This window comes from Schistocerca gregaria, chromosome 8 (genome assembly GCF_023897955.1).
Source record: "Schistocerca gregaria isolate iqSchGreg1 chromosome 8, iqSchGreg1.2, whole genome shotgun sequence".
Classification (NCBI taxonomy): Eukaryota; Metazoa; Arthropoda; class Insecta; order Orthoptera; family Acrididae; genus Schistocerca; species Schistocerca gregaria.
Genome location: NC_064927.1, coordinates 204,466,802 through 204,484,031, shown reverse-complemented (window position 1 = coordinate 204,484,031; position 17,230 = coordinate 204,466,802). Strand labels below are relative to the sequence as shown.

General features: G+C 38.0%; 1 protein-coding gene across 1 annotated transcript in view; it reads right to left on the bottom strand.

The window, feature by feature from the left end:
* LOC126284133 (vacuolar protein sorting-associated protein 53 homolog) overlaps positions 1-17,230 on the bottom strand; it is a 150,136-nt gene that overhangs the window by 124,985 nt on the left and 7,921 nt on the right. The window contains exon 4 of the mRNA XM_049982844.1: positions 8,755-8,875. Within this exon, the coding sequence (XP_049838801.1) occupies positions 8,755-8,875 (121 nt within the window). The remainder of the gene's footprint in view (positions 1-8,754; positions 8,876-17,230) is intronic.

Below are 17,230 nucleotides of genomic sequence, written 5' to 3'. Positions count from 1 at the left end.
AGAAGACCACATCGTTCTTGGACAGACCACATAAATGTAGTAATGGAACATCGCAGCATCAACAAGGAAGATGCACTGGATAAAGAAGCTTGGCAGAGGATAACAGGAATACAACAATATGTTGTTATTAATTAATCTTTGTATTGATTAGTCCTGTAATAATAATAATAATTTTTAAGTACTGTAGAGAAAACAGGATTCAGCTATTCATTAGAAAATGCAATGTACTATATGGAAGAGGCAAGACCTACACAAGTTAACAAAACTGAAATTAAACCCACCTCCCCTACTGAAATTAGGAAAATAATAAACTCACTCAAAAATAAAAGCTCATTTGGAGTTAATGGCATTTCCAACAGAATGCTAAAAGCTTGTTCCCAACAGATATGTAGGATTCTCAGCCATATATGTTGTAGCTTACTGAAACAGGGCATTCTTCCAGATAGACAAATATGCTATTGCTAAATTATTGCATAAAAAGTGGGATAGGTCTGATGCCAACAACTACTGCCCAATCTCACTTCTGATAACTGTATCCAAAATTCTCGAAAAAGTAATGTTTTCAAGAGTAACATCATATATTTGTAAAAATGAAGTACTAACAAAATGTCAGTTTGGTTTTCAGAAAGGCTTTTTGACAGAAATGCTGTATATCCTTTTACTGTTCAAATATTAAATGCTTTGAAGAACTGAACATTGCCCATTGGATACTTTGCGATTCCTCAAAGGCTTTTGTCTGTGTGAATTATGAAATTCTTCTAGGTAAGCTTAAGTATTGTAGTATGAGAGGGACAATTCACAAATGGTTTAATTCATATTTAAGTGGAAGAATGCAGAAGGTTTAAATTAACAGTACAGATAGTCTGCAAAAATCAGCAGACATTACTATGAGGAACTCGGGATATTCGCAATACCTTTGCAATACATATAATCACTTATGAAATTCGTTATTAATAACACACCCCAATTCAAAAATAATAGCAAAGTGCACAGCTGCAGCACTAGAAGAAAGGATATTCTTCACTATTCTGTGTCAAATCTGACTGGCACAGAAAGAAGTGAATTATGCTGACACAAAAATCTTTGGTCATTTGCTAAATAGCATTAAAGGTCTGACAGATAGCCAACCAACATTTAAAAACAAATTACAATAATTTCTGAATGACAACTCCTTCTACTCAATAGAAGAATTTTTATGTATAAAGTAGTAACTTTAAAAAAAATTAATTAACTATATTGTATAAAGAAAACTTATGTTAAATGTTCCACATCATTACGAAATCTCATATTCATCATCTATGGAACAAGTATTAATATAACTTAGGGGACATGGTCGTGAAAATGACAAAAAAAATTTCTTGGTCTAGAAAAGAGCATTTAATGCTGATTTCAAAAATCTATATGCTGGGCATTATCATCTTCCATTCGTTCTAAAATTGAGGTCGAACGTAATATAGCACAGGGGCCACACCCATCTGTCAGTTTGAAGAATGTCAGAATACGTGATGCATTACTTTGTTCTTCTGATTTTTCCAACGTTAGTTACAGATTGTTAACACAGGTGTCTCCTAGAAGGCACTGACTCTCAGAACCAAAGTACAGGCATATCTAAAAGGCTATGGTTTGAATGTAAACAAAGATCTGAGAATATTTGATTTCGGAATTTCATGCGTGTGTGGTTTTGCAGTTATTGTGTTGTTTTGTTTCTGTGTGTGTGTTCCCTGTGCTACAAATGCTGAGACTAAAGGAATTTAGCCCCAAACGAAAGTTTCATGGCAACCAGTTCCAAACGCAAGAGAATAATACACATCAGTTGCTTCAAAAGTCACCTGCAGAAACTGTGTCTACAGGCAGTGCTTCTAAATGTAAACTTTCACTTTCTAAATGTAATAAGAGCAAGCCTAGTAGTATTGCGAGCACCAATAATGACAGATATGTTATTGTGAACCTAAATATGATGTCAAGACTTTCAAAGAGTACTGTGAAATGTAAGTACTGCATTTGTGAAGATAGTATTGATGTTTCTGAGGACATTTGACCAAGGAAGTCTTTCAAGTCAGTTAGCGATTGGCTGTAACTCGTGTAAGATGCACAATGATTCTATGACATCGCCAGTAACTGATAGTTGACATTACGGTGTAAATATTCAGCTGGCTTATGCAATGTGATGTATTGGAAGGGGAAGGAGAGCTGCCCAGACTTTTTGTGCAGTGACGGATTTGCCTCCACCTCCACTAAGGCTTGACAGATACAATAAATTAATACATAATGCTTTATGTGGTGTAAGTGCACATTCAATGAAAATAGCAGTAGAGAAGCAGTAGCCTTGTCTGAGAATACAGACACTGTAGCGGCATTTGATGGATCTTGGCAGAAGAGAGGTCATACTTCTCTGAATGAGGTTGTAACTGCCACATTTACTGAAACCGGTAAGATACTATGTTATGAATGTCTAACAAAGCACTGCCAGGATTGTTCAAGTAAATTTCTTGACACCCGTGTTTGTGTAAATAACTTTGATGGCCCAAGTGGAAACATGGAAATGAAAGGAGCTCTAAACATTTTTTAGATCAGAGGTCAGTTATGGTGTGAGGTATGTAGGCTACCTTGCGAACGGGGATTGTAAAGGACACACTACTGTTGTTAATAACAGACCATATGGGGACACTCTAATAGAAAAGTTTGAATGTTTTGGGCAGGTACAAAAAAGAACAGGAGCTCAGCTGAGAAAATTATGTGAAAACTTCAGTGGAAAAAAACTGTCAGACGGTAAACACATAGGTGGTCCAGGTCATCTTACTAAAAGTGAAATTGATTCTTTGACTCAATATTATGGATTAGCAATAAGGAGAAATGTAATACGTTTGGAGAACATGAGACAAGCTGTTTGGGCAACATAGTTTCAGAGTGTCAACAGATGAAACCCCACAACATTGTTTGTGTTCAAAAAGGGAAGATTCATGGTGCAAGTCCTGGTTATCACTTGCTGTAATGGAGACAATTAGGTCTATCTGGTAAACAAAAATCTACTTAGGAAATGTATGCATGGTCTCTCTCAGAATGCAAATGAAAGCTTCAACAGCTGTATATGGGAGAGGATACCTAAATCTGTATTTGTTGGGCTGAAGATTGGTGTAATGGATGCAATAACAACATTCAATGATGGTGCAATTTCAAGAATCAATGTTACGAAGAAATTGAACATCGAGACGGGAAGGAATATGGCTTCAGCTCTAACTGCTATTGATAAGCGGAAGGTAACCGAAGCAGAGACAGCTGCAGAAGCTGCTGCCAAGGAGTCAAGGATAAAGAAAAGAATGAAGAAAAAGAGTATGGAGGATAAGGAAACAGGAGGACAACTGGAGTATGCTGCAGGAATGTTCTAAGTAAGCATAGTGACAACTTAATAAATCTGTAAACCTTCTTTTGCGATTTACTAAAAACTTGAATATTCATCGCTCAGGTACAAGTTTCTCCTAAATGACTGAAGTTAAACTCACAAAAATTGGTACAGATATTTAGAATGACCTCTTCTGCCTCCCTTGCCTACTATTTCCTGAAAAATTTTTAACATGATGATGATGTCAGTGATATTTGAGCTAAATTTTTAAACATTTTTGTTGTAGTAAAATAAATTACTTATCTTTTTCACAGATCAGCACCAGGGAAGGAAATGAGAGGCATAAAACACTTATGTGAATGTTGCCTGTACTCTGACTGTTTTTCCAAGCTGTGCAGTCAGTGGCTCCACAGTGAAATAGTGTTCCGTTTTTTATGCTATTATAAATATTGTTGTCAGCACCAAAATATAAAAAACTGGTCATAATGACATGCGCAGAGGCCCTCCTCTGTATGGACATCGCACGGACAGTGGCTGTGGTATTGGGAGATGATGGCGGAAATCCATTTTGGGCGATGACCACACCAATATGCCCAGACAGCCATCCGTACTGGAAACGGGACGACAACTGCACAAGTTGGTGTCTCTGGCCACAGCGCAGGAGATGTAGGAGCATCCGGAATTGATGCCAGTAGAGTAGTTTGGCGGGGTTGTTGCTGCCAAATGGTGTGAAGCGGTAGGAAAACAGATATTGATCCAAGGCGACATCGGACAGGGGCCGAGACATGTTGAACCAGTGGAAATACGTCCCATTATGCAGCAAGGCATGTAACAGTTGTGCAATTGACGACACCCCTGGCACAAACTGATGATAATAAACTATCTTACCAAAAAACATGGAATTTCTTGAGCAATGTAGGATGTAGAAAAGCCACAACAGCAGAGACATTGTGAAGGAGGGGTTTGATACCACCACTAAAGACCTTGAACCCAAGATAAACCACAGAAGGCTGAAAGAAGCAGCACTGTTCCAAACTTCATTTTAACCCGGTGGCCTGTAACACTGAAAAGAGTGCACTTAAGTTGTTGAGATGTTCAGCAGTGGAGGAGCCAGAGACCACAATATCACCAAGATAGTTGGTACAGCCAGGCCACTGAAAAATTGCTGGGGGGCTGGCCATGAAAAATGGTAGCCACGAGTATTCATAGAAGCCAAAAGGTGTATTAACGACCAGAAGCTGCTGAGAGTCAGCATCAACAGGAAGGTGCAAATATGCACCCGAGAGGTCGATCTTGGAAAAGTACTGACCACTACTAAGCTTAGCTACAAGTTCATCACGTCATTGCAAAGGACACATGTCAATGATAGACTGAGCATTAACAGAGACGAGACTCTGAAATCACTGGAAAGGTGTAACCACCCTGATGGCTTCTTGACAATAACTAATGGGGTTGCTCATTCGCTGGAAATGATCTGTTGAACAACCCCAGTGACCATGAGGCGATTGAGCTCTGTCTCGACTTGGTCACAGAGTGCCATCAGCACCGGGCGAGCCTGAAAGAAACACGATCTGACCAACGGTTTCACGGTGATATGAGCTTTGAAATTATTGGCACAAGCCAAGCCTGCAGAAAACACAGAGAAAAATTCAGAGCATAAAGGAGAGAATTGTGTATAAGGCACTAGATCAGAGACGAGACTAACTTCACTGGACATAGCAAACCCATAAAAGTTAAAGGCATCCAAACCAAACAAATTTTAATTGTGTGCATTGTTCACCAACAGAAAAGTGAGCAGATGAACCACAGATTTATGTGTGACTGGGACTGAGAAACTACCTAATATTGGAATGTTTTGTCTATTGTAGGTGACTAATGTACGTGACACTGGCGCTAAAGGCAGAGAACCTAAGTCCATGCATATTTGCAAGTTGAATAATGACACAGCAGCTTCTGTGTCAACTTACATGTGCAAAACTGTTTATAAACCTTGACTTTCATAATAAGTTTATTGGGTGCAACAGAGATTGCTGATACACAAATGACGTCCATATCAGTATCTGCAATAGGCTGTTGAAATTTTGCATTACAAACAGGAGCAACGTGGCCCATTTTGTTGCAATGGCGGCAAATGGCCCAACACTTAGAACAATCCGACCACGTTGTTGTCTATGCTGTGCTGCTAAAGTGGCCATGGCTACCACATTGAGTTGGGCTGATCACCTTTATATTTTACTTGTGTGTGGACCACTGCCACTATATCATTCCCCTGTGAACCACTAGACTAATGGTGGGGGGAAGCGGGCTGAATTTCTGCAACCTCACATTATTCAATCTGAGTATCCACAACCATTGATGATGATGACGACTGGTTTGTGGGGTGCTCAGCAATGTGGTTATCAGCGTCTGTGCAAATTCCCAATCTTTTCACAGTCCAGTTTCACCCTTTTCCCGAATGATGATGAAATGATAAGAACAACACCAACATCTAGTCCCCGTGCAGAGAAAATCCCTGAACTGGCTGGGAATCAAACCCAGGATCCCATGATCCAGAGGCAGCAACCCTAGGCACCAGACCACAAGCTGTCGGCACAGCTCTCAAAACCTCAAACGATTGTGTAATAGTCAGAAAATCCAAGAGAGAGGGGTTTTCACATCGAAGGTCCCGCTCACAAAATCAGGAGTCAGCCGAATGTTTGCATAATTAACCATTTGGTCGGCATACAGCTCCTTATGTACATCAATGACAAAGTGACGACAGCTTAAACAGTGAAGCTCAGCTGCCAAGTCTTATCGGAATGTTCCAGTTTCTTGCGACAGCACAGAAATCCACTCAAGTGGCAATGATGTGTGTCTGTTTACAGTAGTAGTTCAAAAGCAGGTCACACATAGTATCAAAAGAGAGTGAAGACAGATCCTGCAGGAGGGGCAGTTAGCAAAGGTGATAACCAACAAAAAAAAGAAAGCACAGCGTAAGGTAACATTAGTCAATCCCAAACCCATGAAAATGATTGTGAAGCATTTTTAAAAATTTCAAAGAACTTATAGTTAGTAAATTCATTCACGCTGTCTCAGATGTATTTCACTGACTTTTGTCCAAATGGATGCAGATTTTGGTGCCTGAACTGAAGAAAGTAATTTCAGGAAATGATGCAATTTTTGATGAAACAAAATTCAGTTTTGGCAGAACAACTAGTGACCAGTGGCATGACAGGACTGACAAATAAAAGGCAAATAAAAACAAGAAAGAAGGCGGAAATTCTAAGTGAACTGGTCAAGACACTGGACAACACAAGAAGGAACGTTGGATGCCTACACAATTTGACACTCATGCAGTAATGGCCTTGCATGCTGAATTGTTTGTCAATGATGTTCCTGAGTGCTATAATGATATACAATGGAGACATAATGAATGGAGAGAAGCTATCAACGAAGAAATTAAGTATCTAGAATTTAATTAGACAGGGGAGCTGCATGAGTCTTGTCCAGAGAAGAAACAAATTGATAGAAAATGAGTCTTCAAATTAAATGGAAACAAGATTTGAAAATTGAAAGATATACAGTAAGGCTTGTAATTAAAGGATGTGCTCTGACGTAGGGTTATGATTATGATGAAATGTACTGTCCTGTTGCATATTTGGTTATGCTGAGAACATTGGTGTCAATCATCATTGAAGAGGCTCTATATACATGCCAAATGGATGTCAAAAATGCCTTTCTACATGGGGAAATAGATTATGTCTACATTAAGATCCCTCAAGCTACCACATGCAGAAAGAATCAAATCTTCAAATTAAAAAAGGCCTTGTATGGACTGAAGCAGACTCCTCATATGCGGAATACAACATTTGATGGTATTGTCAAAAGTATTGGTCTTAGACAGTCAAATGTTGACAGAGGTTTGTATATGGGCAGTTCAGAAAGTAGTAGATCCTATCTTCTATTATACATAGACAACAATGTACCAGCAACTGCTGCAAGCAACTCTGATATCAACAGGATTAAAAGCCTTTGGAAAAGTTATGTTTTATGTGACATATGGGAGGACCCATTTCTTGTCTTTGATTTCAGAAGGTCAGATGACAGAATGATTTTGAGTCAGCCTATATAGAGGTGGAAACTAATGAAATGCTTTGACATGAACAATTGTAACCAATGCAGCCCAAACTGACAATGGAAAGCAAACCAGAGATAAGCATAATGATCAAGATTTCATACTAATTTAATTATTTGTATAAAAGATCTACTCACCAAGCAGTGGCAGAACACACACATAAAAAAAGGTTATAATTAGTCAAGCTTTTGGAGCCAGTGGCTCCTTCTTCAGGCAGAAGGGTCAAAGGGGAAGGAAGAGGGGTGAAGCAAAAAGGAGTGGAGATGTCTAGGAAAATGGGTAGAGTTCGGGAAAGCCATCCAGAACTGCGGGTCAGGGGAGACTTAATGGACAGGATCGGCAATTCTAAACCATTTTATCAATTAATAAGTTGTTTGATATATACTATGCTTACAACATGAAAGGGCCTGAGTGTAGTAATATATTATTTTGGCACATCCCAAAACAAACATATGGAATCCTTGGCAATTCTAAACCATTTTATCAATTAATAGGTTGTTTGATATATACTATGCTTACAAAACAAAAGGACTTGAGTGTAGCAATATATTATTTTGGCACATCCCAAAACAAACCAATGGAATGCCATTGGAAGGAACTTAAAAGATATATGAAAGGAAAATTGGATCTTGGTTTGTGCTATGGAAGATGAGGAGCACAGATGGCTTTCTGCTACACAGATGCAGACTTTGGCAGTAGAGAAGACAGAAGTCTACATCATGATTCTTTTTGCAAGTGTGTAGAAATACTGGATATAGCTGAATTGAGGGGGAGTGTTGAAGGTTCAGTTCAGATCTTGCAAATTAATTATTTTACCTTTTTGATGGCAACTCTGAGCTATTATATTTTATTCTGTTACCAGTATGTGGTTGACAAGTGATAGTTTCTTGTGCTTATTCAGAAGCCAAATAAATCATTATTATTACAAGACTTATAATTTGTGTGCCTGAGGAATGCCCACAGCTGCCTAAATTTATCACAGATAAAACATCTGCTTATAATGTTTAATATAGTTTTACATCTTCCCTTATCAATGTCTGCTATTCATTACAATAACAGGTTTTAGCAAATAAATTGCTATACTATACTACAAGACAAGTACTCAACTCCAAAATTATATTAGCTGTTCATCAAAATGTACCAGCTACTCTTTCAGCTATAATTTAATTTTATATTGAGAGCAACCTGTCATCGTATAAATCACGCAAAACAATGGAGTAATTTGTTTCAAGTTCGTGAAAATCTTGGTCCAAATATATCATGGCCACCTTCAAATCTGTCTTGTGAAAGTCAAACTCACCTGCTCTGCTAGTTGTTTGATCTGGGGAATGTCCATATAATTGTGGAAATGTTTCATTACTTCCATTATTGCTTGTAATGGAAGCTCAATTTCTCCATACTGCCTCTTTTTAATGAGTGCCCTACAACATGATGAAAAAGTGTATGTATGAAGGTTAGTTATTTAAATCAGATAATCACAAAAAATGGAATCCATTTATTGGACATGTGATACAAAATATTATAAATGAGCAAAACTTAAACCACATAATTCCTTACACTGCATTTGAAAGGTAATTTCCTGGCAAATATGAACATGAAAAATTTTAAACAATACCATGGACACTTCTTGAGAGAGTAAAGACAAATAATAGGTAAAAATGAAACAGATAAGTTTTACCACTGGAATTGTGAGTGAATCAATCAGCATCATCAGTTTCAGACCATGTACTTATATATATTGGAAGGAAAAATTGTAAAGTATTTATAAGAGATCTTTGCCTTTCAGACAATTACTGTAAAATAATAAAGCTAAAGTCAGGCTTGACAAAACATGCAAAAGTGCAGGAATACAAAAGAGTCTTCTTGGGATGTGAGATACATAATTTTTCTAGAGAAATTGCAAATAAAACCTGAGATGCCGTGTATGCGGAAGATGCTAAGATAACTAAATTCTGCGCAGTGTTTAAATTTATCTTTGGGACACATTTCAAAAAGTAGCAATTTCTACAGCAGCAGGTAAGAAAAATAGGTGGATAACTATCGGTATCTGAAATGCCTCCCAGACACTTAAATTTCTCAGTTCTTTACCAAAGCACTGCACTAACCGACAGTTCACAGATTACTATCACAAGTTAAAAAAAAAACACAACACGCAGACTATGTTACTGCTTGCTCAAAAAATTCATTCAATGAAAAAATAATATGTAACACAGAAACTGAATGCAAAGTAGTGTGGGATGTTATAAAACAAGAAACCAGGAAAAGGCCGATGTAAGTATCACATCAAACAAGACAGTACAACAATTAAAAATCAGAAGTCAGAAGCATAAATGAGGTTCCTGTCTGTTCTGAAGGTACGTACATATACCATATAAGCCCCATTAACTGATGTAAGAAATGTCCTTTAGTTCATGTATTTTTCTAGAGTGGCTAAAGTATGCACAATTTGATAGAATATTTATATAGGCCTATCGGTTTTGGGCTTCCTGCCAATGTAGCACAACAAACCATACTGTGAAAGATGCATCTTGACAAAATCTTCAAGGCACGATCACTGAAACTGCATATTTTTGTAATGCACATGTATAAACATGTTATCCACAAAATATGGTCTGTTAGCTTCAGAGACACTGAATTTAAGATAGCAGCTACTCAATTTGCTGCTTTCAGTCAATCACAACAGGCACAGGATGCACAATATAGTTATCCAATAACAGTGAGCACAGCAGACTTGAACTAGTCAGCCAATTATAGCAAGACTATATCGTTGTGCACGAACACAACACACACATGCGCATGCACACACAAATTAATATACAACATAATATAAGCACATTTATGCCTTTACATAAACTTTAGGCTGTTACAAGTATAGGCTCTTTTTTTGGGGTGAAAGAGCACAGCTTTGTGAGAAATATTTGGCTGTTTTATTTTGAATGTGTCACGGCTTTCATATAGTAATTTCCAAGGGTATGGTTAGTCTTGGATGAAACAACAGAAATTAAACTGCTAGGAGTGAAGCAGTGACATTTACATTTTTCATTGTCACAAATATTTGTCTGTTTGTTTGCTCTTCTTCGAATAGGTCGTGATTTCCAGGTGTGAGGGTAGGCTGCTCACAGCTTGAATTGCCACAAAAAAACTGACTGTGGTGACAGATTGACCTCTAAGTAACCTGAGTTCTAGGTTACACTGAAAAATAACAGTTTGCTTGTGAGTTGGTGAAGCCAACAAAATGAAAGCCAAAAAAAAAAAAGTAGTTGTGGTGACAACTGATCCCTAGCATAGATGGAAGTCTAGGCTAGGTTAGAAGGTAACAGTTTGGTTGGGAGTTGGTAAAGACAATGAATGTGGGGAAAAGAAATAGTGGTAGCAACAGACTGATCTGTAGCACAGCTTGAGGTCTAAGTTAGGTTGATAGGTAAGTGTTTGGCTCTGATTTGTCAAATCTAATAAATGTGAAAGAAAAAAAAACTGGTTGTGACGGCAGACTAACCTGTAGCTTAACCTGAGGTGTAGGTTAGGTTAGAAGCTGACAATTTGTTTGTAAGTTGGGTCATTCAATGTCAATTCAACCAATTTCAGAAAATGACCCAGTTGATAGTCTCAGATTTGGCTAAATTTAGCACACCAATGCTACTAAGTGTGCAAAACTTATGTACAAAATTTTAAGTTCCCCTGCCAGTTAGTTCCAGACTTATGGCTTGTGAAAGAATGTGGCATTACCTGGAAATTGCAACCCACATCTGGCAATCTATCTTCAGACCCAAATTCAGGTCTTAATAACTTTGGAACTATTCCACACAGTCCAGTGAAATTTTTACAACCCAGCAACACCCAATTAAAGAACACACTCCATGAATCAAAACACCAACAACATATTTCTGAGCGAAAATAAAAAATTCCAAAATGTGATTAAAAATGTAATACGTTTAAAAGTATGCCGAATATAATTCACTCAAAAAGGGTACATTTTTTGTGGTAAGCTTAATGTGGCCTAAACACACACAGAACTCATCATGCTCATACCAGTCACAAAAACCGAGTTACATGCACACGAAAATACAAAAATTTGAAAAATTACCTGAAAAACATGGATTTTCTAAGTATGGTAGCACAAAAGGGACAAGTGATATCCAAGCCAAATTTCAAACACTGCATAAGTAGACCATAATATAACACGTGGCAAAATTTCACCTTGCTATTGCGAGGCATTTGTGTACAATAAAAGTTGACAGAGATGTATTTGGTTACGTTTCTTTTAACACGATTTAGCAAGTAATAGTGATGATGCAGACAGCTTGTTTCAGATAAAGCTGCGGCAATTGTTGGGAACCATTAGGCAACAGAAAGTTAAACAATGGTAATTTTCAGGGACAGAATGAGTCATTGTTAGGCAGGAACAACAAAGGAAATAAGCAACAATTACACGTTACTAATGTTTTTAAAATTCTAGTTCAGACAGGTCAGTACTGTTGTGGAAAGTCAGTATGAAGGCAGAAGAGTGTACTAGTGGTGCTTTTGTTCAAACAAGTTGCAGTATTGGTGGAGCACAAGCATCTGAATGTCATAAAACAACATATGGAACAAAATGTGGCATTCACTTTGTACTGTATGATCTGGATGAATCTGACCAAGATTTGTTGTTATGGAGATCCGGGATACACCCTGTGGGCACAAAAAGTACAGTTCCAGGAAACTTTAGTGTTTGTTATCATCATATGAAAGTGTTTCTGGATAAGTATTCTTTCCTACAAAGAAGTTGTTTTGATCCATTTCGGATTCATAAGAAAACAGTGAAGTGTAGCCTCAGAGAAATTGATATAAAATGAGTATTGAAAGTAAATCAGTGCATGGGACTTAATGTGAAATCAGGACAAAAGTTATGTTCCAGGTGTGTTGCACTGCTAAAAAATGAAGAATATTCTGATAATTTACATAACAGTGATGAAGAGTATCAGCCACCTGCAACCACAGTGGATGAGCAATTAAATACTTGAGTGACTGCTCCTGGTTTGTCTCCCATGAAGACACACAAAGTTGGGAAAAGAGACAGGCCCAGCTATGGTAGAAGAAAACAACAAGAAGCTCAAATGGAATTAAAACACAAAATAGCTGACACACCAATGGTGGAATAGGAAGAACTATCTGCTGCAAAGGAACAGAAATCATGCCAGAAATGCTCTGATTTGGACAAAATTGTGCATGATTTGAAAGAAAAATGTGCCATATCCACACGCCAGAAAAAATTAGCTGTTCTTACCCTTGCACCTTCCAGCTGGTCTATTGACTACACTGCAAAGGAATTCAATGTTTGTACATATATGGTAAAGCAAGCGAGGAAAATAAAAGCAACCCAAGGAGTGCTTCCACAACTTCAGCAGGCTCAGGGTAAGCAACTGAGATCAGAAATACAGGTACTAGAGTTGGAGTTTATGAAAATAATGACTACAGCCGAATAATGCCTGGAAAAAAAGATATGTAACGATGAAAATGGGAAATGCACATGTACAGATGTAAAAAAGACTGTTGCTCTGCAACATATCAGAACTATATGTAGAATTCAAGGAAAAGTATCCCAATACCAAAATAGGTTGATCATCTTTTTTCAATCTTCGGCCAAAATGGGTTGTGCCTGTAAGTGGAAGGGGCACACACAATGTTTGTGTATGTGAGACCCATCAAAATGCTAAGCTGATGTTTGCTGCTATAAAGGATTCTGGTATGGATTACAAAGGTGCAATGAAGCTGCTAGTGTGTGACATCAGTTCCTACCAATGCTTGATACACAGGTGTGAAAAGTGTCCTGGTAAGGTAAATCTTGCAGAACACATGAATAACAAACTGTACGGTGAACTCCTGATGGATGATGATGAACTTCTTTCTTATAAACAATGGATCACATGGATTGCACAAGTCTTGAAACAAAGCAAAGTACAGTGGAAGATATTGTTGAAATGTGTTGTCAAAAAAAACAGACAAACTGACTACACACAGCTTCACCGCAACAGCACAATCGGTTTACCTCCAGTCTTTTAAGGATTATTTGAAACAATATGAAATTATAGTAATACTAGACTTTTCTGAAAATTATGCATTTATAGTTCAAGATGCCATCAAAGGATATCATTGGGACAACAGTCAACCAACTCTCCAGCCATTTGCGATTTAATATGCAGGTGAATCAGGTGATGTGTCTGTCATGAACGTGTGCGTTTTTAGTGACTGTTTAATTCATGATTCCATTGGAGTTCATGCCCACATTCGCACTGTCATACTGCCTCACATGCATTTTGCAAAATACTTCAGTGATGGGGCAGCTAGTCAGTACAAAAACAGTAAAAATCTCAAAAATTTATGCATGCATTACCATGATTTTCAGATTCACACAGAATGGAATTTTTTTGCAACAAGTCATGGTAAAAATGTATGTGATGGTATTGGTGCTACCATTAAGTGCATGGTATCATGAGCTAGACTGCAGCACCCTACAGAAGGTCACATTCTAACACCTCTTCAATTATTTACCTGGGTACAGAAAAATATCTCTGGCATACAATCATTCTATGTTTCGAAAGATGAGGTGAAATAAGTCGGAGAGTTCCTAAAAAGCAGACTACAACACGTTAAAACTGTTGCAGGCACAAGGAGCCATCATCACTTCTCTCCAGTGGACTCTGACAATGTGCAGATGAGCAGCCTGTCCGGTTATAATTATAGGTTCATGCACAGCATGTGTCTTCACAGTGTGTCTGACTCAGGATTCAGAAGCAAAAGCAGCAACATACAACCACGTTGCTATGTTATTGCTGTTTATGGTGACAAATGGTACTTAGGATGTGTTGCAGAGTGCTGTGAGCAGAAGGTGATGTATTTGTGAACTTCATGGCCCCAGCAAGATCATTTCATTTGGCAGAAGGTGGTGAATTCCTTTTGAACATATTCTTATGACAATTCCAGTTCCTACCACAGTGTCAGGAAGACAGTACAATTAGCCAGTCAATGTAGAGTACAGTAGCTGAAGTGTGGGAGAACTTCTGTTAGAAGCACAATCGACTGGTTTTTAGCAGTTAAGGTGCAGTAAACATTAATGATAGGTTGTGTTAATCTGTCTATATGTTGTTGCTTAGTGATTAAACAGTTGTGGGAGAGGATAAGAAGAGGCAGAACAGTTTATGATATGTTTTTACAAAATTGTGTTGTGGAACAATGGCCACATCACCAAATACATCTGTCAACTTCCATTGTACACAAATGTCTTGCAATAACATGCTGAAATTTTGAGATATATATCATTATGGTCTACTTATGTAGAGTGTGAAATTTGGCTTGGATACCACTTGTCCCTTTTGTGCTACCACACTTCGAAAATCCATGTTTTTCAGGTAATTTTTCAAATTTTTTTATTTCCGTGTGCATGTAATTGTTTTTGTGACTGGTATGGGCATGATGAGTTCTGTGTTTGCACATTAAGCTTACCACAAAAAAATGTACCCTTTTTGAGTGAATTATATTTGGCATAGAGGGCACCTACAATATGTAGCCTTTAACGTATTACATTTTTTTAATCACATTTTGGAATTTATTATTTTCCCCTCAGAAATATGTTGTTGGTGTTTTGATTCATGGAATTTGTTCTCTAAGTGGATGTTACTGGGTTGTAAAAATTTAACTGGATTGTGTGGAATAGTTCCAAAGTTGTTAAGACCTGAAGTTGAGTCTGAAGATAAATTGCCAGATGTGGGTTGCAATTTCCGGGTCACGCCACCTTTCACAAGTCACAATTCTGGAACTAATTGGCAGGGGAAACTAATACTTTGTAAACGAGTGTTCCACACATGGTAGAATTAGCATACTGAATTTCAGTCAAATCTGAGGCTATGAGCTGGAGCCCCTGGTTGAACTGACATGGAATGACCCAGTTGGCGAAGCCTACAAATGTGAAAGCAAAAAATCTGACTGTAAAGACAGACCCATTTGTAGCTTGTGACACTACAGTGAAATGTATAATCTTGCTTGTCACAAATAACTGGCTATTTTCCCGAATACATCACAGTTTCCATGGGCATAGATAGCCAGGAAACTAAGAGCACATCTTTAGTTGATGGAGCCAACTATTTGTCATAAACTAAGATAAGTTATAAATTTACTGTTTCATGAAACTGTCCGTTTTGAAGCAGATTTATAGCTGGTTGTGGCTGGTTCATAGCACAACCCTTGTGGTCCTCTGCAAGAGTCAAATGTGACATTAATGTTCAACTAGTGTCAATACTGTATAACATAGAGTGTCACAGACACCTGCTGGGTGAAGTTGTATTTTATTGATTAACCAAACCTGACTTATGGTTGTGGCTGATGGAGCACAACATACTACCATGAGCAAATGACTGCTCCAGATGTCATGCACTGCATAAGTTTTTGCTGAATGAGGATTCTTTCCATTAATGGTGCTGACAGAAGGTGCAGAAAGATAATTGCATAGCCAACGTGTAATGGACATTCAAGTGGAGTGTTCAGATTGGTACTTGGTTCAGTCATTTGCAAAAGTCCGTCTGAAAAATCTCAGAATTCTGCACCATGTCGATCTCCATATATTATCCAAAGACACTGAGATTTGTCACAAATTTTACCATGTCTATGGTTTTGATACCTGACTGGTCTTGCTTCTGTCTTGAAATGTGCATTGAGTGGGCGATAAACAATTCACAACAGTTAAGCGGACCAGGAGTTGTAGCAGAAATAGACTAGGCGAAATTTGAGTGAAAGAATACCTACGTGGCACAGGCTGTAAAAGCCATGGAAATGGATGTTCAGTTGAACTGAGAAAGGGCCAAAAAAATGCTTGCTTGAGACAGTTGCAGTTCGGATCATGGAAGTGTTTGTAAGAATAATCAAAGAAAAGATCCTCCCTGTGTCAACAATCATTAGCAACTGCTTCAGTTCATTCAGCACAGCACCCTAGGTACTGAAGGTTTTCAACAGCTTAGAGTGAACCACAATCTCAACTACATAGATCTGAAAGATCATTCTGTTCACACACAGAATGTAATGGGATATCAGAGGTGGCATTCCATGATATGGCAGAAAGAATGCACATTTTGTGGGTTACCTAGCTGAGTATATGTTCTGTCGAGTATACTGCTCAAAAGAAATATTACAAGACTTTTTCACTGAATCACTTAAACTTTATCTGCCTAGCAGAACTGTGATGCAATAATTGTTTCAAAGAATGCTGCAAGCAGGACCAGCAAATACAATTCCGGGCCTTTTGGGGAAACCAGTGCTTTCGCTTTCTTCAACATTAATCGTACATTACAGCATCGGTTTTCTTGGCACTGTACACTTTGATATTAGTTTGGGGCATCTACTTTATTCCTGTTTTATGGTTAATAGTTTTTGTTGTTTGAGTGTTTGTGCATTGTAATTATGATGATGTAAGTGGCTGATTTCATCATATGTAATGTGCTCTGAGTCTGTGTTATGACTGACTGGTGAGATGATGTGTCTAACACAAGCACATCACACAGCACAATCTCATTTCCCTTATTTTCGAAGCTATCATGGATTTGCAGTTTCATTGATACAGTGCATAAAAAATCTATCTCAGGTAAAATTCCAGGATGAAATAATGACAACATTATGAAAAGAATAGATTTCTGAAGAAGAGATGTTGAGTTGCAGACAGGCCAGACTCTTCCCAACCCCCAGTGTCATGGGACACATTCCTGCTAGAGACCAAGACGCAAGAGCAGTTTCATACATTCTTCCACTATCAC